The 24,067-nt window shown below is 40.2% G+C and overlaps 3 protein-coding genes across 7 annotated transcripts in view; all 3 read left to right on the top strand.

The window, feature by feature from the left end:
* Positions 1-1,096: 1,096 nt before the first annotated feature.
* prr16 (proline rich 16) lies at positions 1,097-13,780 on the top strand. The gene is made up of 3 exons (XM_019269770.2): positions 1,097-1,945; positions 5,737-6,825; positions 12,154-13,780. Exons 1-2 carry the CDS (start codon positions 1,811-1,813, stop codon positions 6,604-6,606), a joined length of 1,005 nt encoding a protein of 334 aa, XP_019125315.1. The 5' UTR covers positions 1,097-1,810; the 3' UTR covers positions 6,607-6,825; positions 12,154-13,780.
* Positions 13,781-16,363: 2,583 nt separating this feature from the next.
* Positions 16,364-19,371, top strand: LOC113745682 (sesquipedalian-1). 2 transcript variants are annotated; one of them, XM_027278260.1, is made up of 3 exons: positions 16,364-16,492; positions 16,926-17,010; positions 17,795-19,371. In XM_027278260.1, the coding sequence occupies exon 3, from the start codon at positions 17,827-17,829 to the stop codon at positions 18,712-18,714; it is 888 nt and encodes a 295-aa protein (XP_027134061.1). In that variant the 5' UTR covers positions 16,364-16,492; positions 16,926-17,010; positions 17,795-17,826; the 3' UTR covers positions 18,715-19,371. The 2 variants fall into 2 exon arrangements, with proteins under 2 accessions (XP_027134061.1, XP_027134062.1); XM_027278261.1 differs by having other exon boundaries at positions 16,366-16,469.
* Positions 19,372-22,787: 3,416 nt separating this feature from the next.
* The window catches only part of sh2b3 (SH2B adaptor protein 3), a 49,990-nt gene continuing 48,710 nt past the window's right edge, over positions 22,788-24,067 (top strand). For 2 of the 4 annotated variants that reach the window (XM_027277735.1, XM_027277733.1), the window contains exon 1: positions 22,788-23,240. The gene's annotated coding sequence lies outside the window, so the exon portion shown is untranslated. The remainder of the gene's footprint in view (positions 23,241-24,067) is intronic. The other 2 variants (XM_027277731.1, XM_027277732.1) reach the window with 2 other exon arrangements.

Here is a 24,067-nt window from a genome sequence, read left to right as displayed (position 1 = left end):
ACACACACACACACACACGTGTGGCATTGACCATGATGATGATGATGACAGGTGCAGTTGTCCCAAAATTAACTGATTAATGTCTGTTGTATTGAAATATTATACTCAATTTGAAATAGTTGGTATACCAGGGTTGTTTTTTGTTGTTTTTTCTGCAGAAAATTAATCAAGAAAGTGAAGTACTGAAGTTAACTTTATACAGTGTTTAATGTATACTTTTATGCTCCTCAACTAACAACTAACTCTCATCCTTGTGGAGGATGACTCTTTCGAGTACAGCTGTTTCTCGCCCTTACAGGTGAATCTGACCCTTTTATTTAGCCTTGAAAGATATAACAAAAGCTCTTTGTACATCTGCTAACTCCCAGCAGGCCTTGGTAGCAAGTCCCAACTGTGAAACTGTAGTCACATTCTTAGAAATATGTAGAACATAGAAAAAGACAAAACAGTCCTGGAAACGTGTGCCAGAAATCCCAGTCTCTTCAGAGAAAGTTTGGATGTAGCTTTGACTAAACTGAGATAATTCACTAACATAATGCACATAACTGTGATATTGCATGTGTGTGTGTTTTGTATCCCATGGATAACTGCTCAATTTTACACACCTGTTTCAAGCTACTTTCATTTAAGCTTCCTCCTCTTTTTTTTTTTTTTAACATGCATTTTGTTGTATTGCTGTTGTCTCTTTTTGCATTTGGTCACTACGTAGCTTTTATTTGCAAAAGTGCATGAAAAAGTTGCATGTATGATGCTATATAGGTTGGGCACACATAAAAGTATACATCCATTGTTAAGGTATGTTGCACAAATAGTGCACATTTTATGTTATTACTGACTTTGAGCTATAGTCAAAGTAGGCAGAGGTGGGAGGAGCAGATGTCATGCATATTCATTAAAAGCGTGCGGGGGGGGGGTAATTAACTTATTTTAACATGAGAGAGAGACGACCAGTCACACCATAAAACTGGAAGACCTCTTGCATGCTTTTGTAAAGAAATAACAGTGCACTAACAACAACCGTGCAAAGTGTGTGTGTGTGTGTGTGTGTGTGTGTGAGAGAGAGAGAGAGAGAGAGAGAGAGAGAGAGAGAGAGCATCCATCCTCTGCGCCCGGACGCTGGTGGCTCAGACTCTCCACGGAGGCTGCGATGGAGGCAGGATGAAACTGATTGGGTGTTTTTCGGAGGAAAGTGCCTCTGGGTTGTCGTCACCTGGTGGTTTTCTGGGGTGTTTAATCACTAGAAGCATATATTTGAGCAAAAAGAAGGAGTGCGTTACAATTTTATCGATGCCCGAGGATTATGGACCATTACAATAACGACCGGCTGTGGATAAACTGCCCGTTTACTCTTTGTTCATCTTCGTGGGTTTTCTCTTTATTTACTATCTCTACACGTTTTCAACGGACATTTGCTCACCCCCCCTCCTCCCCAAAAAAAGAAAAGAAAATGTTGAATTTAGCGCTTACGCGACGTGAAGGATGTTCGTGGCACTGTGTCATTTTTTTGTCGCCGCACATGAAGGTGTGAAAGGTGGACAAACCTGTGGACAGGCGCCGTTTTCGGAGCAGACAGTATGATGCGATATTTTGACATAAACGTTATTTTTTGTGTTACGCTCTATTGCGCATGCCTAGTTGTTGATATTGAACGCTGCCCGACGCCACTTCGCTCCGTCCTGGCCGTGATGTAGGAGCAAAAGTGAAAAGGGGAGCGGAGGACTAAAATAATGCGTTGGCAAAGTGGCAACGTGGAGCCAAAAGGATTTGACTTTAGATCCTTCACGAAATAGATTGTGCCATAAACTGAAGAATGTCAGGGACACCAAATGCAGATGCTGAAGGAGTAGTCTCCAAAGTACAAGTCAAAAAGGAGATCAAGACAATCGTGGAGAATTTGGAAACCATCCTGGGAGACCTCAAGGATGTAGCCAAAGAGCTTAAAGAGGTAAATGAACAGGAAACACCATGCCTTGCTTATAAGCACTACACTGCCATGTGTCATGTTGTTTCTACAGGATTTGTATGTTGCTCTTCCTAAGCATCCTTGACTGGGAGGACATGGGAGGTTGACGTCCACCTCACTGGGGCCTGGAAAAAGCAATGATCACACACATTTGACCTCCCCACCCTCCAAATGCCCACTGTATGTGATTATTAACCTCCAACATGAAAGACACAGGCAGGCGGCTGTGGGCTGTGAAATGACAGGACATCTCCTTCACCCTGACTCACATACTTAAATGAAAGTGAGAAAAATTTAATCGTGATTAATATTTAATGGACAAGTTCAACCAGGAAGACGCTTTTGCATTGTGTTTCATCATCTTAATGCTGACTGTTGTTTGCTGCAAATTATCTCTTGCCAAATAATAGAGCAGTTCTCACTTTTCATGTCTCTCAGTCTCTCGCAGGAGCTCTGTTTCTTTATCTTCATCTTTCTTTGTCTTTCATTATCTTTCACCACATGTTTATCACAGCCACTCATCTTCATCCTTCCTTATCGGTTGTTGTCTGATTTTTTTTCTCTCTCTCTCTTTCCCTTTATAGAGTCCTTGCTCAAGATAAAAACTCTCAGAGCTGTCTGATTCAAAGACAGGAATGTTGAATGGGGGAAGGTGTCTTTGGATTAGATGAAAATACTTTATTTACAGCAAGTTTTCATGCTCATCTTGCATCACCTCTGTGCAGAAATGTTTTCTTTCTTAAAGTCAGTCACTGAATCCCATTCAATCTCACCTCAGTTGTAATATCCTGCAATCTTAGCTGCTTTCAAGTTTACATTCCTTGACCAGCCATACACCAGGCATCTGGCCTGCTGTGCTGAACCACTCACCCTAACATGACAGGTTGTCGTTCTAATAAACCCCTATTGCGTACAGCCTCTGGTTCCTACATTATGGATGGGTACTCGACACAGCAACTGTCTCCTTCTGCTCCCTTTACTCTGTGTTCACAAGTTGAGTTGAATTAGACTTCTTTTGTGATTTTCAGCAGTTAACAATGTCTCACAGCAGGTGGCTGAGATAAATGAGAACAGGACGGCTTTGTAATCTGTCTATTGTGATTTTTTTTTTGTATGATGTGCCCTCTTTCTCTTTCTTTCTTTTTTTTTCTGTGAGCAGGAAATTGTGTAGAGGATCATTTATTCTGACACCCCACACACTAAACACATACCTCAAGGGGGTGTTACTATCAAAGCCAGTGTTTGGGGGATAATCCATTTGAAATGCAGTTATCTGTTATAACTCACAGACAGGGCTGGAACCGAGCCTGGCTCTGAGGAGTGACCCTGCCCAGATGCTTGGCAAAGCCACTGACGCTGCCTGGCCTACAGCAGAGGCTGCACACTGGGATACTGGTATTACTTCTTGTGTGTGTCCCAACAAATTATCCATTTAAAGACAGCGTGGAGAGTTTAGCTCCATCGCCTTCTCTGCCCTAGCCTTCTATCTTTCTTTTTATCTCTCCCTCTCAGCCACTCTTTGTTTCTCTACTCGCCACTCTTGCTTAGCTCCTTCTAAAGCCACCGTTTGGATACGCATTTCAAACCCTTAGATGATAGCCATGGTGTTTTACAGTCAGGTAATGTACTGAGTGCTGAGATGAGCATTACTAATTCAGAAAATGCACATAAGCACATTGTCATAATTATTTTCTGAATGCTGTAAACAAAAACACCTCCCTTTTCAGGGAGTTTTTCCCAAAAGGTTATTTCAAGAACAATTTTTAGCACCCCTCAATCAACTTACATTAGACTTTCTTTGGACTCAGAGAGTGCTGGATCCTCAATAGTCCAGCCGCCAGTCATAAAATGTCCAGCACTCTATTTCAATTCTGTGGCATTAAGGCAATAATAACACCAAGGGAAGAAAAGCAGGAAGAAATCCTCCCCAAAGAGAATGTTTTTTGGATAGACATGGCTGAAGAACATAGACATTTTATCATTAATATCAGGTATTAGTCCCCAGAAGAGTTTAGCACTGTGTTTATTCTGTTTGTTAAACTGCCTAACTACTAACTACTAACTCTGCTAGAAGCGGTTAAACCTCTGTCTGTCTGTCTCTGTGTGTGTGTGTGTGTGTGTGTGTGTGTGTGTGTGTGTGTGTGTGTGTGTGTGTCTCTCTCTCTCTAGCTTGCATTAGGTAGACAAAATGTGATCAGTTGTGGGGGAGGACATAATAACTAGAGGCGTTTGAAGTATTTTTCTAAGGATAGCACTTTATGTCACTTTTTGGTTGTGTAGTCAGTCCTTTGTTAGCCTTAGTTTGGTGAATATTGTTTGGTGGATAATGCTTCACATTCAGTTAAGTGTGTTTTAATCATATGGTTAGAACATATACATATGCATATGCAAGCGTGTGTGTGAATTTTATGTATTGTCTGAGTTTGTGCTTCTGTATCCATAAAACTATTTCCAGTATTGCTTGTTGCCTTTAGCGTTCCAATAAACCGAATTTCTACTCCAGCAGCTCTTTAATATGTCCCTTTGCAAGCTGCGAAAACAAATTTCCTCTTGGAAAGGAAGCATCTTCGGATCTAAATATCTACTGTATACATGAGGTCCTGAGACAAAATATTGTATTGTATTATTGTATTGTAGTCTACTGCACCGAGCAGTAGAATACACTATTTCTCTTTGTTACAATTATGTTTTGTAATCATGATCTGCATTGGACTGTACTCATAACTGATGAGTTCAAGATTGCAAATTCATTGAAATATTTAAATAGTTCTCTTTCTGGCCCTATGTCTTTCCTTAAAATATTCACTGTGCTATATCACAGTTCATTTTTTATGTCTCTTTTTCCACCCTGGCACAGTGTACATTACTGCACCACTGCAGTTGATATTTACTACAGTATTTTCTCTTGCATGTTTGCATTGAGAGTGGATTCCTGATGTGATCCTTCTGAAAACTATTATCTCTCTCTTTTGTTTTCTGTCATACCACGGTTGCTTGCTTGAAATTAATTCATGCCACAATGAATTGCTTCCTGTGCTGTTGGGAAGAAAAATGACACTTGTCAGTAGAAATGGATCTTCCTTCTCATAGCATTTGTTTATGTGTGATGTGTTGAGTTAGTTGGACGTGTTTTTTGCAATATTGTAAAGATTGTTATCAATCTCTGACTTTTCCAATTTCAGCAAGCATTTCTGCTGATTTTTTCCAATAGGAGACTGTCTATTGATTTTTCATATCTGCCTGCTCTTTCTACTTGTTATATCCTTGTGTTTGTCTTTGTCATCTGCACTCTTGATGGCTTTTCATTAATTCCTAGCACTGTTTTTGTATTAAAAATGTAGATAGTATATAGTAAATAAATGTAAATAGCATTTGAGTCTTGGCCTACAGGACAGATAGGTTACTTCTCTCTGTTTCAATGGTGAATGGGATTGTTGTAGTATATCACTTATCATATATATTATGAGTAACGACATTTCTTTCTGGAGTGAGTGTCCTAGAGATATCTTTGTCAGTCTTTAACCACATTGATCAATCTCTTTAATCAAAATATATCTTCTTTAAATACAATCAGGTTTTCAGTTCATTCATTTAGAACTTGACAAGATAAAGACATCACCTGCTTACAAGAACACATTTTTCTACTGCCTTTTCTGAATCATCATTTGTTTCCCAGTTACCAGTGTCATAGATTATTGTAAGGCTCATTCCCCACATTGTTTATTATTCCTGACCTCAGCTGTCACAGTGACTCTTCCTCTTCTTGTCACTAGGTTGTTCATGACATTGACACCCTGACTTGTGATCTGCAACTGGAGGAGGACGGCTTGACAGACAGCTCTAAGACAGACACGCTCAACTCCAGCTCCAGTTCCACCACCACCACTACCACTGCTTCCAGCTTGGAGAAGATGAAGCTTTTCCCCGATGACTGCATCTTCAAACTACCTGCACCCATCGCCCCGGCCCCTGTCAACCCTCCTGCAGTCCTGACTGTGCTCAAGAAACCTCACCCACCCCTTCCGCCCCCCAGACTTACCCCACTAAGAGCCGAGGATCACAACATAAAGAATCTGCCTCATCCAACGTTAGTGTTATCAGGGAATTTATCCAAGGCATCCGGGTCTCTAATGAGGAATGGTGGGGTTTTTTCATTGAAAGCAAACAGGGATTTATTCTCCTCCACGCCTTGTTTCATTTCTAGTGACAGTGGAATCCCTGAGTCGGGTCTTGTTCCTACATTACCCAGGCCCATGCCCCTTCTCCGCCATGAAAAGAGTAAATGCCCCAAGGACCCTGGCAGGGAATCTCGTGAGAGAGAGCGTGTCCGTTTCAGTGAGAAGGTCCAGTACCATGGCTACTGCCCAGACTGTGACCTCCAATATGATGTAGACGACACAGAACTACACTTACAGGCTGAGCTAAATGACTTGAGGCTAAGCCCAGTGCATTGCTGCTCTCCCCCCTCCCCTCCTCTTCCACATGCTCTTCCTCATGAACTAATGTTGGAAAACGGCGGTCTCTCAGTGAGCCACAGTTTCCCACCAACAACAAACACTCCTCCACCTTGTGTGCCTCCTCACCCGCCTTCCCTCAAGCCCCAGAAAACAATCCTACGCAAATCAACAACTACCACGGTTTGACGCCGAACCCCTTGTTCTGTCTAACTTAAACATTGTTGAATCATTCATAGTGTTTTCTACTTTATGAGCGCTTTCTACTCCAGCTGAACTTTGGATTATCCAAACAGAGAGAGGAAGGGCTGGGAAATAGGAAACAAAAGGATGGATAAAGTGAGTGGAACAGAGAGAAAGGCACTGCCATGGGCTCTGAGACGTACACATAGAGATCCGGAAGAACTGGTGAGTGTTTGTGCATGTATCAATGTGTTTGTCATGAAGAAAGAGCAATCGCATGTGTGCACTGACGCATATCTATTGTATATTCATGTGTGTATATATTTGTGGGTGAACACGTAGGAGTATGTGTGCAGAGTGTGATGTTTGTAGGCAGCGAGCATTGACTGAAAAATGTACAGGGACTTTAGAAATTTCACAAAAGACTGCTGACAACACTAGAACTAAATTGTATACGTGTCTTTCTGGAAACTCTTGGTACTAACGAGTCTCAAACTCTGGAAGTTCTTTCAGAGAGGGGCTCTAATTAATTCATGCCCTTCTGGATGAAACAAGAATGCCTGCTTCCCTCAGATTTCATCCTAAGCTCTGAAGTTCTCCTCATACACTGACACCTACAGACAGTATACACAAGTAACTCTCCACAGCGTATATAATGAAGGATGTTATCGGATAAAAGTCATTAAAAACAGGTGGGGGCGTCCATACACTCACGCAAGCCTGCTTAGATGAGCAATTAGGCTGAGAGACAGACAAGTGAGTTCATACTTCCTCTTCCTTCATCACCTCTTGTCTCTACCAGTGCAGTTTTGCTGACGTGTCAGACTGTGGGAGTGAAAGAAGGGAGAGAAAACGTGAGAGGTGAGCGGGTGAAGAGAGAGAAGTCTCAGATGACAAAACTGCCATCTTGATTTATGCCTACTGATAACTTTAGAACTGAAAAATCTTAAATTTCTTTTTCGAATTTAATTGGACTATTTAACAACTTAACTCCCGTTTGTGTCACACAATCCCTCACTGTGATATCTATGATATTAAGTGGAGTGTAAGCTAATCAATTCTGCTCCTGAGTAGAGAGAATCAGGCAGAAAATATGATGGACTTCATTTCCTTAAAGGAATGTAAATCGGTAGTAATATAATACCATCTCAGTCTATATGAGCTCCACTTTATTAGCTTTTATTAAGAAGCATATTTAATAAGCCTATGTTTCCTGTGTGTGTGTGTGTGTGTGTGTGTGTGCGGACTAAGTGTGCATGGGTCTGAAATTTTAAATCCATCTGAAATCCTTTTCAAATTGAGTGTGAAGAAATCTATGAAAACTATGTGTGTGTGTGTGTGTGTGTGTGTGTGTGTGTGTGTGTGCATAGGTGTGTGTAAAAGCACATGTCAGTTTGGCAGACTTGTGGAGACAGCATACCCTGGAGTTGGATGAGAATAGTACCACCTTCCTCCCAGCGATGCCCTTAATTAGCTGGATTAGACTACATAAGATAACAGTGCTGCCTCAGATAGCCTTTGTACCAACATTAGCCTTGACAAAGCTCTGAACTGCTGCTGCACATGTTTGTGACAATAAGCAGAGAAAGAGGGCAAGCTAACAAAGAGAAAAAAGAAAGGGACAGAAAAGGTATAGATTTGTGTGTGTGTTTGGGGGGCAAACAATATGTATATCATATGTGTGTTTAGGACTGTGGGCGTGGGAGGCTTGGAGGTTAACAATGGGCAAATCAGGAAATAGCACACTGATGACTAAATCCAATGCACGACCTTGTGGCCTTACCAATTTAAAATCTGCGTCTGGATTAGGGATCAGTGGATATTCAACCATGAGAAAAATGAGAAAGAGACGGAGAGAGTGGAGGGTAAATACTCAGAGGAGGAGAAAGAAAGTGCAGGACATAGAGGGAAAAGAGAGCGTGTGTGATGGAGAGAGGCAGAGAGAGAGAGAGAGAGATGGGGAAAGAGAAACAGTAATGCAGTGCAGGCTGAAGCTGTTTGGTTGTATTGTGTTTGCTGCTAAGGAGAAACGTACGTGGATGCATGTTTGTCCTCAAGATGATTGCTCACAGTGGAGAACACAACACAGTATTTACCTTATTAATGGGTTTTAATGAGTCTGGCAGGAGCACGTCACACACACAGAGGCACACACAAACACGCACAGATAGACATTCAGGCTGAACATTGCACTGTGCTACAGAATGGAGTGCAGCCAATATCATCAATAGATGTAGCTCATATGAGATTTTGGTACTGTAGCACTTATTATCTAATACACTATTCAATGAATCAAGGAAATTGACAGTCGACTTGTATGGTTGAAAAAGTAAAGGCATCTGAACTTGGTTTTGTTTTGTTTTTCTTTTCTTTTCTTTTCTTTTTTAATCACATAATCCCCTTTTTATGTGAAGCACATCAGCGTGCTTCTTCACAACTAAAGTGTTTCCAAGTTTTTAATCAAAAGCCTTTGCTCCCTATCATGTCTTTCCACTAATTTAAATCTGCTGTCTGTCTGTAAGATTAAATGTATTGAAATTTGTGGAGCAGTCACCACAACAAAAGGCTTATGTGCACAGGATACAGCTCACAAAGCTGTTTGAAAAGCTGTGCACTTTCTGAGCTTACATTACATTTTCTGACTCAAATAGTGATTTTCTATGCACTGCATTGTTTGATTTTTTTTTTATATTTGCGCCGATATGATATAATAAGCGAGTTTTGGTACTAGCACCAAACAAAACTAGGGTGTAGCATTTCACTTCCCCCTACTGTTGCTATAATAATATTCTTCAAGATTGTTTACAGTTAGACACGCATAATAAACCTTGCAATGTCCGCAAAAATCTATAGTGATCTCTACAGTGGTATGAACCTAAATTAACATTTTGCTGTGTTTTGCTTGCAATAAAAAATGATGCAGAAATAATTACATCCAGACAATCAGGAAACAACTTTTAAAATGAACGTTTTCTGTGCGGGTTATTAATGACTAAGTTATTTCATAGTAAAGTAAAGCTCAAATCAAGTGACAGACACATTTTCAATACTTACCAGGTAGTACTTTTCTCCAAGCAATCTTCTTTTTTCTCTGGTCTCTGTATAAATATGAAGTAGTATCATAGAAGTCTGGGTGCCCACAGACAGCTAGAATAACAACAGTGTATGTCTGCACCTCCTTTGTTTCAGAAAGCAGTCTTCTGAGTAATAGTCATATCAGTGCAAAAACAGTGCACAACCCACATAAAAAAGGTCTATTTTCATCATGATCATGCTCGAAAATTCACTACATTGACTGCCATTTTGATGAATTTGTTTCTATATTGTTATAGAAATTCCTTATTGATTCGTCTCTACAAAACACTTTTGAAAATGTTGATGTTTAAAATGATTTTAAATTAGGAAGATTATTAATCTTAGTAGAGAGCATTTCGATACACAGATACATTTTGATGCTCGGTGCTACAGACATATTTTAGTCTGTACCAAAAAATCGACATTTGATACTTAGCCCTATTTGCAACTGGTATTGTGGTACTTTAACAATATATGGTGTCAAGTCATATTATACTCATTATAAATAATGGGGCCCTCAGGTGTGCATTGTTGAACACATCCATGACTTGTTATAAGATTGTTCCTCTGACCATGGGTGTAGGAGTTTTTCACTGTTTTTTGTAATGGCTATCTGAGCTCCAGTGCTTCAGGCTTGAGGATGAAGTTGTAATGGGCAGGGAGGAGGTGGATCTTCACCGCCTCCATCGTGAGTCAGGACTGACTCAACTGTACTGACCTACTCCCTACAGCTCACAGCTCTAGTTCATAGCCCACCTCTCTCTCCCTCTCTCCCTCTCTCTGTCTCTCTCTCTCTCTTCATTTCTTTCTTCCTCTCCCCTTGGATGATGCTTCACTCCCACTCGGCAGCAGCTGTATGCATAACAATCTCTCCATGCACATGTATCTCTATATACATGTGGGTGGGGTATCTATTATTAAAACATATCTGACACTTTGTACAGCAAACACATTTGGCAGCATTTCCATTTGTATGTTTAATCAAAAAGTTTACAGAATTTTTCTTGCCAGAGCTGCAGCAGCCTCTGCAACTAGCCATCTTACCTTTGAATTACAAATGACCTTCCAGGGATGAAAACATCTACTCCTGGTTGTTATGCATCCACTAATAAATTACTGTTTTCGATTTCAGCCCTGTGTCCTGCTAACGTCACTAGTGCAACACCTCAATTCATCAGGTTAATAAGTAAACCTGCTGCTTCCATAATTAATTCATTTTTCAGGGAGCTGAATGGTTAGGTTGTTACAGTTACATTCGTAAATGTAAACCTGTTACTCTGATTTGTTGTCATGTGTGTGCCTATAGTGCTTCTACTGGCTGTATTGTCTTCATCCCATTTTGCAATCTGGCAATTGCACAGTGTGCAATGAAATTCAATAAATGTGTCACAGTGAGACAAACATTTTGCCAGTGAATATTAATTAGCCGTTGTTCTCTCTCGTTGTGTGATTGTTGGTGGTGATAGTCTGCCAAGAGACACAGTTGTCTATTTGCTCATCCCTGTTCTGCATGCATCATTTACTTTGATTTTTGCCTCCCCTCAATCGACTACATTTTATTATGATCATTGAAAATGAAAATGTTATGACTCAAGCATTAAACAAAATGAAAGCCACATAACTGTGGTGTTGTGTGCCAGAGGTATTATACGGTTGTGATGGAGATACTGTATGCAAAGTTCATTAGAATACAAAATAAACATGACCTACATTGCCAGACATCAGAGCACTCAAAAGTAAATCTGGTGCATCTTGGGCATGGATACAGGCTTGTCTTGGTGCGTCTTTATGACTCAGACAAAGTCATGATGTGGGAAAATAAGTGTGTGTGTGTGTGTGTGTTTGTCTTTGACAAAATGTGTGTGCACACTCATATGCATTTATTGTTAAAGGGTGCATGTGTTTCAAGGTGTATGGGAGTGAAAAAAAGGCATGCATGAGTACATGCAGCCATGTGTGTGAGAGAGGGCCTTGAGATGACTTAAAAAGCATCGGGGGTGAAGCAAACTTAATTTGAAGATTTCACGCTGCTTTGGAGATAGTTTCAAAGTTAGAGGCATCAGCTGCACCTTATGCAAGGAAGGTACACAATATCGCAACAACAGGATCAGATTTGTAAGAGCCACAATGTCCCAGATGGGGTCCTCTGCTCATTGAACCGCTCCAAACTTAACTAAGAAACACTGAAAAAACATAGCAGCGATTTATGGAGAGACACAAGATGAGGCCATTGTCTTTTCACAAAAGGGAAGCCTTTTTAATCCATAGATGAAAATGTACTAGATAGCTCAGTCCTATTAACTTTGATGACTTGTGTATGTGTGTCTAGGTGCTTGTGTGTGGGCAGTGATACCTTGGTGTATTTTCATTTTGCTCTGTGAGAAGCTCCTGTTAGTGCTGTGACTGCTGTGTCAAGTGGCTCTTCTCTGTGCAGTCAGATATTCACACTAATATGTTTCCGCTTGTTCTCTTCTGCAGGGCCCATTGAGATACAAGTGGACGGGATACTTGTTTCATACACTGATCTGATCCACGACCCTGGTTGATCACTGAAGAAGGAGCCAGAGCCGAGGCCAAGCTTCAATTTTCAATTTTCTTTTTTTTAACATAAAACGCTAATGGCTCTTAACCGCCAGGAGACAAGATCATCTAGACAAATTCATACTTTGACTTTTGAGCACTGAACGACCTCCAGGCACATTTGTGCCAGGGCAATGCTACTGTGAAACTGGGGAAAGAGGAAGGGCAGTCACTGTATGTACGTGCATACATATTGATGAGTTTATAGATGTGGAGGTGATATTTTTGTTACACAGGACACGTTTAGAATGCTGTTGAAACCCTATAATCAAAAGTAAAGAGGCAAGTTTAGACGAAGAGGTACCAGATGGGGTTAAATGATGTCAGCCAGCATTTGATTGATGTCTACACAGACTTTTGGTCTGTGCATACTCAGATGGAAATCAATAACTCCACTCAACCGATGGAATTAGCCTTTTAAGAATCGTAATTGTTTGTGTCTGGAGTGCCCGACAGATCTGCCTGTGAGCAAAACGCTGCTCTGCTGGACTGCAGATAAGGAGAAAATATTTTGTCAGTATGCACAATCACAGTGTATTTTTGGAAAGACTAATGGTTTGTAATGAATGATGATGTGGTCACTGATCTGTGTCCAGACATTAAGTTCATTGTACATCAAATCTATGTGCTCAACTGGTGCCATGAAAGCTATGTTTTGTTTTTTTCATGATAACATGCAGAGATTCGGTATTGTGGCATAGTTACAGCTTTAAAGGATCCTTGAAGAAGTAATAATTTGCATCAAATTTTCTTTGTATACAAATATACATGTACATGTTTGATATCTATATATTTCAGACATTTTTCTACAGAGACTTTAACATTTAAAGAGATGATATTTTTGATATTGTGTTAGATGACTGAGAGGTACTTTGACGAAAGCTGACATTCCCTTGAGGTATATGTTTTTCAGCAGAGCATAGCAGGATGAGTTATTTATATATAGCAACAGGATGGTGTTTGTATGGATGAACACCAAGTGCTTCAGTATTATCACTTTAAGAGACTATACAGATGAGCTGTATTGTGAGAAAGAAAATGTAAAGTGGAGAAGACAAATGGCGTTAACCAAATACCTAGTTGTGCTTTATCAGACTGGAGGCATGGGGCTGAATGAATGCATGACTGACTCTTCACTTTGTCCTGCCATCACTGTGTTTTTCTATGCATTTCTGTGGAGAGGCTGTCTGTTGGTGGGTCAAACACACAGGGTGCTCTGCTGTCCATAATATATAATATAAGAAAGATTCCCTCTCATTTCCTCATATGATGTGAATCGGGTTATTTCTGTAGCCACTATAAAGCTGACAAATGTCCTAGTTTTTATCACATTGCTTAAGCCGGGGTTTTCAAAGTCTGACACCAGGATGTCTATGGATCGTGATAATGCCATACACACTGAAAAACAGAGCCAAAATAGTCTCATATGGCTGTTTGACATCTTTTCTGATTATTAAGTTTCGAGAAGATACACTTTATCTATTAAGAATAAATCACATTGTTACAATCGTTTCATGAGAAAAGGTAAAAATATTTTATTACAACTTCATGGGTAATAGTGCACATAAAAAAAGTTTGTCTTAAGGCTTCTATTGGTTCCTGACTCAAGGAAAGTTGGAGAAACACTATAATTACCCCAAACTACTATATTTCAGAAATATTTCTTTAACCAAATCACACACATTTAGGCTTTTCTATGTGATCTCCTTTTGGTAATCTTTTTTTCACTGAGCCTCCCTTGAAATTGTTTGGACCGCCCCTGGGGAAGCCTCCTACTTTGAAAAACCTCTGGCTTAAGCCAATGAGTCACTGGTGATTATATAATAAATGTTTATTTACATAGCACTTATCAAAATCAGAGATTACAAAGTGCTTTACAAGGGAAATAATAAAATAAAGACAAAAAATGACGAATGTTAATACATAAATGCATTTTCAATCAAGTAAAGGCTGAGAAACATGCTGGAGAGCCACAAAAATTATTTGATACACTCAGTCTCTCTCCACATTCAGACCTGAGGCACCACACATGTGAACTCCACCTCTCACTGGACACAGAGACCGAACTCACGACGAAAACTCTGGATCAATCAAGAATCAGTTTTATAGATGATTGGAATGTTGCAAAAAGCTGTAGTGGTATTTTGTTGTGCGTGTCAACAAACTGTTGGAAATTAACTTGTGAGTAAACACTTTACACTTAATGTTGGTGTGTCTGTGTATATTTTATGGACTGAACAATATTTTCAAGCACAGAAGGTTTAAGGGTTTTTTTTCTTATCTCTGCATTTTTATTAGAAACTGTGCTCTTGCAAATTAATCTTTGAGAACATGACAACTCTGTGAACCGCGAGTCAAATAGAGGAGATGAAACCGACTTAATCAAAGTTACCAAAAAAGCAGTATGCGAGCGAGCCTTTCAGAAAGAAAAATATATTAGATGCGATCAGCAGCTGCATCAGTTAATTGAAGATTAGTGTGACGAGATAGCGGCTGGCAGTGCTAAATACCATCGGCTGTCTTCAAAAGATATCCTAATGAATTCGTAGTGGCTTGTCATGGTCATGCACATTATAAGGCAGGCCAAAGCCAGCAGCTCAATGCCTATGAAGGACAGACAGGGTTGTACGAACAGGGCAGTTGTTGTTTTCAAGGAAGAGACATGATCTCAAGACTGGAACGTGTACATATCCATGAAAAATTTGCTAAGAACATATGCATAAGTACATGTTTAAACTCACTGCCTTGTTACCCTTGAGCAAGGCACCTAACTCCAAGGTAAAATGGTAGAGAAAGGCTGTCTGTACTGAGCTGTACTGAACTGTTTATAGCACTGTGAATGGAAGTCATTGAAGAAGAAAAAAAAAGAAGTATGTTTTCAACCACAAATAACATTATTATTGATATTAGATTTTTTCCAAAGGAGTAAACTGGCATAAAACATAATATAATATAATATAATATAATATAATATAATATAATATAATGAATGTATTAGTGATATAGTTATATGCATTTTGCAGGTTTTCCTGTGTTATTTTCCATTTGCTTTACTGCTGCTGTGTTAGGAGGAAATCAGTATCAGATCAGACTTTGAATCAGCAATACTTTCGATATTAATATTACACAACTTTTGACAACAGCTGCAGCTCAAAATATCAAGGAGACTCCAAAGAATACATTTGTTATTTTACAATTACTTTGAAGATCGACATTTTGCATACAAAACATAAAGTATGCTGCATTGTGACTCCATAGTTTGTAAATAGCTTTAATTATCTTTTCTTTGACCAGCAACGTTTATGAACCGCTTACATGTTCATAAATCAGTAATAATACTCCAGTGGTATAATATAATACAGCTGCACATGTTGTAATGTATTTACTTATGTTTTAAGTTCATGTGCCTGTGTTCTAATATTCCCAGTATTAAAAATGAAATATTCAAAAAATATAACACTAAAAGGTGCAAGTCTTCTTTAACTTGTAATACTTTAAGTACAGTTTACAACTATATCGTCTACACAGTAAGTAAAATGAATACAGAACACAATATTTATTACATTGACGTATTGCTACTTTTCAGGGCTACAGCCAGCAGTTATTTTCACAAGTTCGCAAGTGAAAAATTCCCTATCATTCCAAAAATATTCAATTTACCATTACATAAGATAAAGGAAAGTACATAAGAGGCTGGAACCAGAGAATGAGGTTTCTGTCGACTGACTAATCAATCAATTCATTGTTTAGGCTCTACTATTTTATTATTATTTTTTTATGTTATGTTCTCCTTCAATTAGTTTTATCATTTGGAAATCGAGGCAAATGTATGGTGCGTGGAGCAATACACGTTGAATAGGTGTGCAAAATGTCAGACATTCAACTGAGACAGAATAATTCAAACAACATCTAAACTATTTTATTCAGTTATAATTAAAGTACGTTGCAGTAACTCCACGGTCCATCCATCCATGCACCACCGAATTGCACCTTTCCAAGGGCAAAGACGGGGTGAGCGTGTTTTAAATCACCGCTCGTCCCTGACGTCTCACAACTGAAGGCAGTAAAAGCTGTAAACGACGACCCCGCCCGGTTAAGCTGTCCGCGTACACCCATACATACGCTCTCCCTGTCGGTCACGTGACACGGGAAGGAAAGGAAGGAAAAAGGGCAAGAAGGAAGAGAAACGGGAAAAAAACAACAAACAACTGGAGGTCAGTGTCCACAACAGCTGGAGGTAACGCAGAGTAACAGACATCTGTTTCGTATGATATTGTGCTTTCTCGAGTTTAACTTGAACTGTAGCGGTAGCTGCGAGCTCACGCTGGGCGGGTTGGGGCTGAAAACGCTGACGCTGGATGCCCGACTGTGTCCAACACGGCGGCTAAACGCGTGAGGCTAGATGGCACAGACACACGGTGTTCATGAGCGGGGTTGTACCTGTGTGTGGAAACTTAGTTTAGTGTGTTCCCGTAAAATGCTGATGTGTCAAAAGCTTGTGACCAGCCGGCCAGCTCCGCTTGAGACTGAGTCACTCGTCCAAAAGCGATTAGTTATCACAAAAAAAACTGGACGTCGTTCACTCCTTCATTGTTGGCTGGACTACACGCAGTCTTGTCTGTCTGACTGTGAGTTTATGGAGTGAACAGAAAGTGTTTTGTCTTTTTCAGCCATCACTTGGAGACAAAAGAAGATGTCAGGTAATTGGCTCCAGATGTGATGGGAGGACAGCGCTGGTGGACATGAGATAAATAAGTAAGTGATAACGTACTTTAAATGTTTTATTGGCAGTATTGAGGTCAGTCAGATTATAACTGTGCACCAGATAATAAAAGTTACAACATAAACAAATAATAAGGTGATAAATGAAGAGTCTCACTTGAATTCACGCCTCCTTCCCTCTTGACAGATTAAAACGGGATTAGTTCTCTGAGCCCTTGTTCACAGCTCAACATGTGATCACACAGAGCATAAACCCAACAATTTCCCCCTGTTGTAAAAGCTTTGTAAGCTTTATAAGGTGGCCTACATTTGCAGTGGACCAAGTCTACGCAGCATGTCTTGTATTTTATATTATATTGCAGACATTACGTCTCCACACTTGTGCTGTGACAGCTAGAATAAAAGTAAAAATGTTTCCCCTGTAACTGCCATCACGGGTGGATTGAATGGGACAAGATAAGGTAGGCTGAGATCCTGCTGCCAAGAATGTGCCTGGGAGTGAATAGTGAATCTCTGTTTACCTAACCTTGTGTGACTTCCTGTTAACAGGAGCTCAGATCAAACAGACTGTTTGCCTACTGAAAGATATCATAAATCACCTCACATCCCTATTATGAGTTTATTACCATGTCATGGCTGTATACTGACCTGTTGCACTGGGAACAACTTTTTCAGCAAACACCAATTAGCACAGCTTATAACTTCCTTATTCTTATAAGGAATAAGGAAAATCTGCTGGTACAGCGATTTGCATCTTTGTATATGGACTTATCTGTTTAACTGGGGGATGACCTCTGTCTTTTAAAATGTTCTTTAGGTAAATAATCTACCGAGGAAAAGGAGGAGAAGATGAAGCTGAACGAACGCAGCGTGGCGCACTACGCCACCTGTGACTCGCCGCCAGACAAGACGGGCTTCCTGTTCAAAAAGGGTGAGCGCAACACGGCCTATCACCGGCGCTGGTTTGTCCTGAAGGGTAACATGCTCTTCTACTTTGAGGAGCGCGACAGCCGAGAACCCATTGGCGTCATCGTCCTTGAGGGATGCACCGTGGAGCTGTGCGAGTCAGCCGAGGAGTTCGCTTTCGCTATCAAGTTTGACTGTGCCAAAGCGCGGGTGTACAAGATGGCTGCTGAGAACCAAGCAGCCATGGAGTCCTGGGTGAAAGCACTGTCAAGGGCCAGCTTTGACTACATGAGGCTGGTGGTGAAGGAGCTGGAGAGGCAGTTGGAGGAGATCCAAGAGGCTGCAGGAGGTGGTGTCGGGGCAGGAGTTGGAGGCCTGCAGGGCAGGTCGAAGTCTTCCAGGAGGAACCAGGTGGCGCGTTGCAGATCTGGGGCATCTACTTCTTCTTCATCATCTTTATCTTCCTTATCATCGTCATCATCAAGTGCTCCTCCCATGTCAACCCCTGTCTGTGCCCAAAAAAGCCTCCAGGATGAGGTGCAGCTCATCACAGAGGGTTCCAAGGAGAATGGAGTTGCATGGAGTAAACCGCCAGTTGCCTTAGCGAACGGCTTTGGTGAGGCAGCATCTTCCTGTGCGGCCTGGGAAGGATGCACAGACTCTGGGAATAACACTGTGATTGGCAGCGGGGCTCCACCAGTGCCACCCAGGAGAAGAGGAGCATCTCTGGAAAGCCCTGTCTCACCTGGCACCGGGTGCTTCTCCAAACTCCATGACTGGTATGGCAAAGAGGTAGAGGAACTGAGAGTGCAGTGGCTGCAGAGCCAGTAAACTGATGGAGATGGATCATCTCGTTTCCACAGTTTTATCATTCCTCCATCGATATTCTGTTTCACCCTTCCGAAACCAACAGAAGGATGAGAAAACTGAGACCTGTTTTCAAATTGCAATCTTGTCACAAATGAAAAAGACCTAAAAAAAAAAAAAAATTAGACTGGTTCCAGATCTTGTCTGGCACAGGGGAATCAGTCCGTCTTAAACATTAACACTATCCATTGCACAATCCAAGAAATTTTAAAACCCAAAATATGCTTTTTTCCACAGTTTTGCTGAGTGTCATTTGCCAAGGACAATTAAATGAATACAATATTTAAAAACGTAGTCATTCATTAAAAGCATCAGTTTTTCTAACAAGATGCTGAGTTTGCCCTCGTAGATAAAACTTGTTCTATCATATTGCCAGTGTTATCTTCCAAATATTGTTCTGGATTTCTTTAAGCTATGGGAACCTTGATCTAAACTGATTTTATAAATATATACAAACTTCTGTGCTACGCATTTAAAAAATACCAAAAAACAACAATTAGCTGTTTTTTCTGATGGCAGAGAAAAGCCCTGGATGGTTGTTATATGCAAATAAAATAAGAATGTCGAATAAATAACAATCTAAACATTGCACACACAAAAATGTAAATATTGATTAAAAAAGAGACGCCATACAATTGAGGCATTTTTACAAGCTCCAGTTTCCTGTAACTTTAAGCCACTTTAACTCTTTGATCACTTTAATATGTTGACTTGTAGAGAAAAGAGGATACAGTCTCTCGGGGTAAGAAGTGGTGCTAAGGAAAACCAGTCCATATTCATACCCCCAGCGGGGCACGTCTCACCCCTGAGGCCTTGTGATTGCTAAGGTCAGAGCATCCTCTCGACAGTCACTGGGGACCATAGTGGGAGCTGGATGTCTCGCTCAGAGCAACACACTGGTATTTTTAGGCCTTGTTAGCCAGCAGCCAGATGATGCTGTGTCATAAGAATGCTTGTCACTTACTTCTCCTTTGACTCTGTGAATTTACAGGACTTAACTCATGGTCATTGTGGTTATCTGTTAATCTTATATGAAATCGTCTTAATTTGTTCTTACTTTTTTGTTTTTTGTTTGTTACAGCTGATTAACTTGAATGTTCCTGAATGAATGCAACTGTTAGAGCCCTATACTGTATGTGAACAACTAACCTCTTGGATTGCATGTAAAATATTTACTTCCATGTTGGAAATTAACACCAGCCGTCTACAAAATGGGCCTTTTTAAAAAATGATTTCTGGTCCAATCAAATAGCAGTTTACATTTTTGTTTTACATGTGCCTTATTTTATTGTTATAACTCTGTTATTGCACTCATAGCCATTACTATAGGACTACAGCGATGGGAGAGCTTCACTTTGTATTCTTTCTTCTTTTTTGCAAAGGCTCCTCTGGGTGCAATCACTTTTTTGACAATGGCTCGGTTTCTTCGGTCAGCATCAATGCACAGCACTATCATTACGGCTACAGACTTGGCTCGTACAGAAACGGCAATGAGGAAAGGAGTGGTACAGTTTGGATTGAGCCAGTATTGAGGAATGATTTTGACACATTAACTAAAATTGTCATTGTAGTGCCATTTTATTAACTCCAGAAGAGCATTACGGTAATTACAGATGACAATAGTATGTTTTTTTTCAGCAATAATATTTAAAGGAATTTGTGAATGTGCCAAATTAACCATATAAATGATACTGGTATCTATGTTTATTCAAAGTACCGACATTAAGAATGCAATCTAAATGCACAATAATCCGTTTTTTGATTGTCTTCCATGATTGTAGTACAATCTTTCAGTGTCATTGAACACGATCTGAGGATTCTTTTTTAAATAACCAATAATCTTTAACACGCTGTCCTGACATGGTACTCTGAAAAACTGTTTGCTAACTAATCACTTGTTGTAAAACACTCAATAAACGATGTTAATATGTTATCTTGTGGACAGTTGTTTTCTTTCTGTGAAGCTTGATTTTCTAGAGAGAGTCGAGAGACTAGTTGCCTAAAGTCATGCATGGCCTGGGCTGGCCTTATGAAACCACAGACACATTCTTGGTGCTGTTCAGCCTGTCTCTCAGCAGGTGTCGCTGTGCAGCAACGTTAACCAATATCCTCAAACCGTTGACTTTATGGAAATTAATACTTAAACTCCAATACACCTGGAGCGGCAGATGACTGTAACCCTCATGTGACAGAAACCAGTAGGATTTTCCGTCTCCAGAGAGGGAAAAATGTAAATTTCTGATAAATTGTGTGATTTTAATTTCCCCGTTATCCTCATGTAGTAAACTCTTAAAAACCGCAAACAATTAAAAAGTCAAGAATATAAAAGATAAATGTGACGCTTTAGCTCTTTTCCTTTCACTAAATGTTATAATAAGGTCTATTGAGTTACGGTGTCATATCACCAGTGCTTAATTTGTCCATGAATAGGTACCGGAACATCCAGATGTATTTTTTTTTAATCATAGGCTACAGTTTGTTTGGTAACGATTTAAAAATTAAACCTGAAAAATAACCACTGCGTAGAAATAACGATACACACACATCCACACATCTCAACTGCTTCATGTTAGCTATCAAATTAAACTATAGAAATTCTTCTTTCAGCTGATAAAGGCCCATTACTGTCCAACATAAACAGCTCATGTTAGCCCCGTCCAAAGCCGCAGCAATTTTATTGTCAAAGTGTGAACTTGTCTTTTTATATCTCAATATTCTATTAAACGATTAACTATTAAAGAGATAATCACAAACACCACTTGTTTCCTTACATTTTAGTGGTCATTTTAAGGAATGCAAAATGTTGTAATCCCAGTAATTCTAATAAACATAAAATGGCGCGAGTTCTCCTGCTACTATTTCACACACAAGGTCCATATACCATATATCAGTCACATTGTTGCAAGTCAGGCAAAGTCAATCCAACCCGATTGTTTTAGATGTTTCGGTTGATTATATGGATATTTTTGGTCACAGTGGTTATATGTTGGAACAAAACTGTTCATCATAAACAGTGGTGGGAACATCCCCCCAGCGTCCCATAAAGACGCCCCTGCACACAGTTTATTTTCAGATGTTAATTGACAGTGGAGGTGCCGGATCCGATCCAATAGGTTCCGGATCTTGTTCCGGCAGGATCCGGCACAGATTAAGCCCTGCATATCACTACATAGAAAATGTTTTTTTAATCCGTTTTTTGAGTTATGCTCCATCAGTTTAAGGCATCATTGTAAAAAAAGAGTTTAGGCTACATCATACGAATAATTTAGCGTATGACGCCGTATACATGTCTGTGACAGCAGTTGGCAGACATCCACAGATAATAAACTTAATGCACAGTATCTGAAAATACTTTATGATGGAGACTGGACTGCTTCTGCATCTTGCACATACCGTACTTGACCATGGCGGCTGCCGATTGCAGACATCCCAAAACTTCAATAAGGAAACTATTTCCGTCTGGTAATTTCAACATAAAAGTTAAGCGCTGAACAAATTAATGTTTCACATAATACAGTATGCATGCTCAATTGTCAGTTTATTAGGAAGGACGATGTAGTTTGTGTTGCTGTTGAACTGTATTGCATCAGACAAAGAGGTGTTTGTGTTATATGGCCTATCGTCATTCATATACTGTAGATGGAGTGTATGAAATATGAGAAACACACATCCAGCCTTCTGTATAGTCGGATTAACATAACACTGAAATACTTTCCAGATAATTTATTGGATTAGACACAAATTAGGTTAGCAAAACAAACGTGTGTCTATCTATGAAATCAAATTGCATAACTTCCAAGAGAGTAAAACTGCATCAACAAAAAAAAGTGAGTGCAAAAGAGTGTAAATTGTGAACGCAAGTGCAAGAAACATAGAATATAATGCTACATTTATAGTTTGATGATTGATGAATGTGGATCTATCTATCTATCTATCTATCTATCTATCTATCTATCTATCTATTTATTTATTTATCCAACCACCAGTGTGGCCCAGAGGTCGTTTGTGCAGAGGGGGCCCCCTGGTGGATTATTCCGACCCTGGTTTCTGGTGCCTCTTCCCAATCAGGTATCTTATTTTGAAAAGACAGAGCCGGAAGCCATGACGTGAGTTTCTTCCGACTTGACACAGCTGGACCGCGGCACATTTTTTTGACAGCGGAAATGAGGAGTCGCCACTTTTTTTTCCGCGTGAAGTTAGTGGCTGAAAGTTTTCTTTCCTCTTTTTTTTTTTTTTTTTTTTTTTTTTTTTTTTTTTTTTTTCTTTTTGTTTTGCTGGAGGAACCATCGCGTGCACTCACAATGAGAGAGAAAGCGACGGGCTTTGTAGCACGCAGCCTTTCCTCTCATGTCCACTCACTGTTGCTCCTCACCGACGCCGTCTCGACTCACTTTAGATGCTTCTCAACACATTTCCGTTATGCGAAGTCCAACTTGTTGGTTATTCGTCGTGCTGCGGTGGGTGCCCATCCGAGATAACGGAGAACGTGAGTATGTTGTCAGTTCCTGTCAGCTTTTAATACCTCCTGCTCTTAAAGTGCTTTTAACATCACAGAACTTTTTGTAACTTCACCACATGGAGGTGATAATCCCCAAAATGACGAACAGCAGCAGTAATGTGCACACTCCGTCCAAAAATTAAAATTTTTCATCACTAATCGTCGAAAAAACGGTGCTTGTGTGAAATTTAAAGGGCTCTGCCTCTCCCCGGCTTGCGGCTCGTGGTTCTTGCGCAGACTTTTTGCCCCCCCACCCCTCCAAAAAAAAAAAAAAAAAAAGTAAAGTTTGCAATGGAAAATAAAGTCCAGTCTGGATTTTAACTGTCTGTGAGCAGCTTGGCGTCACGTCAAGTGAGGAGAGCTGGCACAAAATATCAACACAACACGTGTTTTACTTTTTTTTTTAACCCTTCTAAGTATCTATGTGAATATTTGTGACATTATTTGGCGTAAATATATCCGTGGTGGTCGCTATGGTGACGTCGCAATATGACACCTTGTTGTGACTTGTTTGTAAACATGGAGCCAGGTGTTTAAAAAGTCATTATCCGTCCTCAACAGATAAATGACGTGTGTGTGTGCGTGTGTTTGTGTGTGTGTGTGTGTGTGTTTGTGTGTGTGTGAAGGTTATTGTTGTTTGTTGCACACGTTATTGTGTGTCGCTCGAGTGTGCGCGTGCGCGCGCGCGCGCGCCCGGCAGTGGTCACCCCTCATGACTGCAGGATGGAGAACAGGAACAAGTGGGGAGCAGCAGCAGTAAATCAAAACAGTAATTTTAAGCGTGTGTGTGTGTGTGTTTTGGAGAGGATTCACATCTAT

This window comes from Larimichthys crocea, chromosome III (genome assembly GCF_000972845.2).
Source record: "Larimichthys crocea isolate SSNF chromosome III, L_crocea_2.0, whole genome shotgun sequence".
Taxonomy (NCBI): Eukaryota; Metazoa; Chordata; class Actinopteri; family Sciaenidae; genus Larimichthys; species Larimichthys crocea.
Note: the sequence above shows the minus strand (reverse complement) of the source record. Positions and strands in the feature narration are given on the sequence as shown.

Bases quoted from the DNA above. Each gene is read 5' to 3' on its own strand.
- prr16 (XM_019269770.2), top strand. From the start codon at position 1,811: ATGTCAGGGACACCAAATGCAGATGCTGAAGGAGTAGTCTCCAAAGTA. The intron at 1,946-5,736 runs GTAAATGAACAG...TCTTGTCACTAG, and splicing joins TAGCCAAAGAGCTTAAAGAG to GTTGTTCATGACATTGACAC.
- LOC113745682 (XM_027278260.1), top strand. From the start codon at position 17,827: ATGAAGCTGAACGAACGCAGCGTGGCGCACTACGCCACCTGTGACTCG.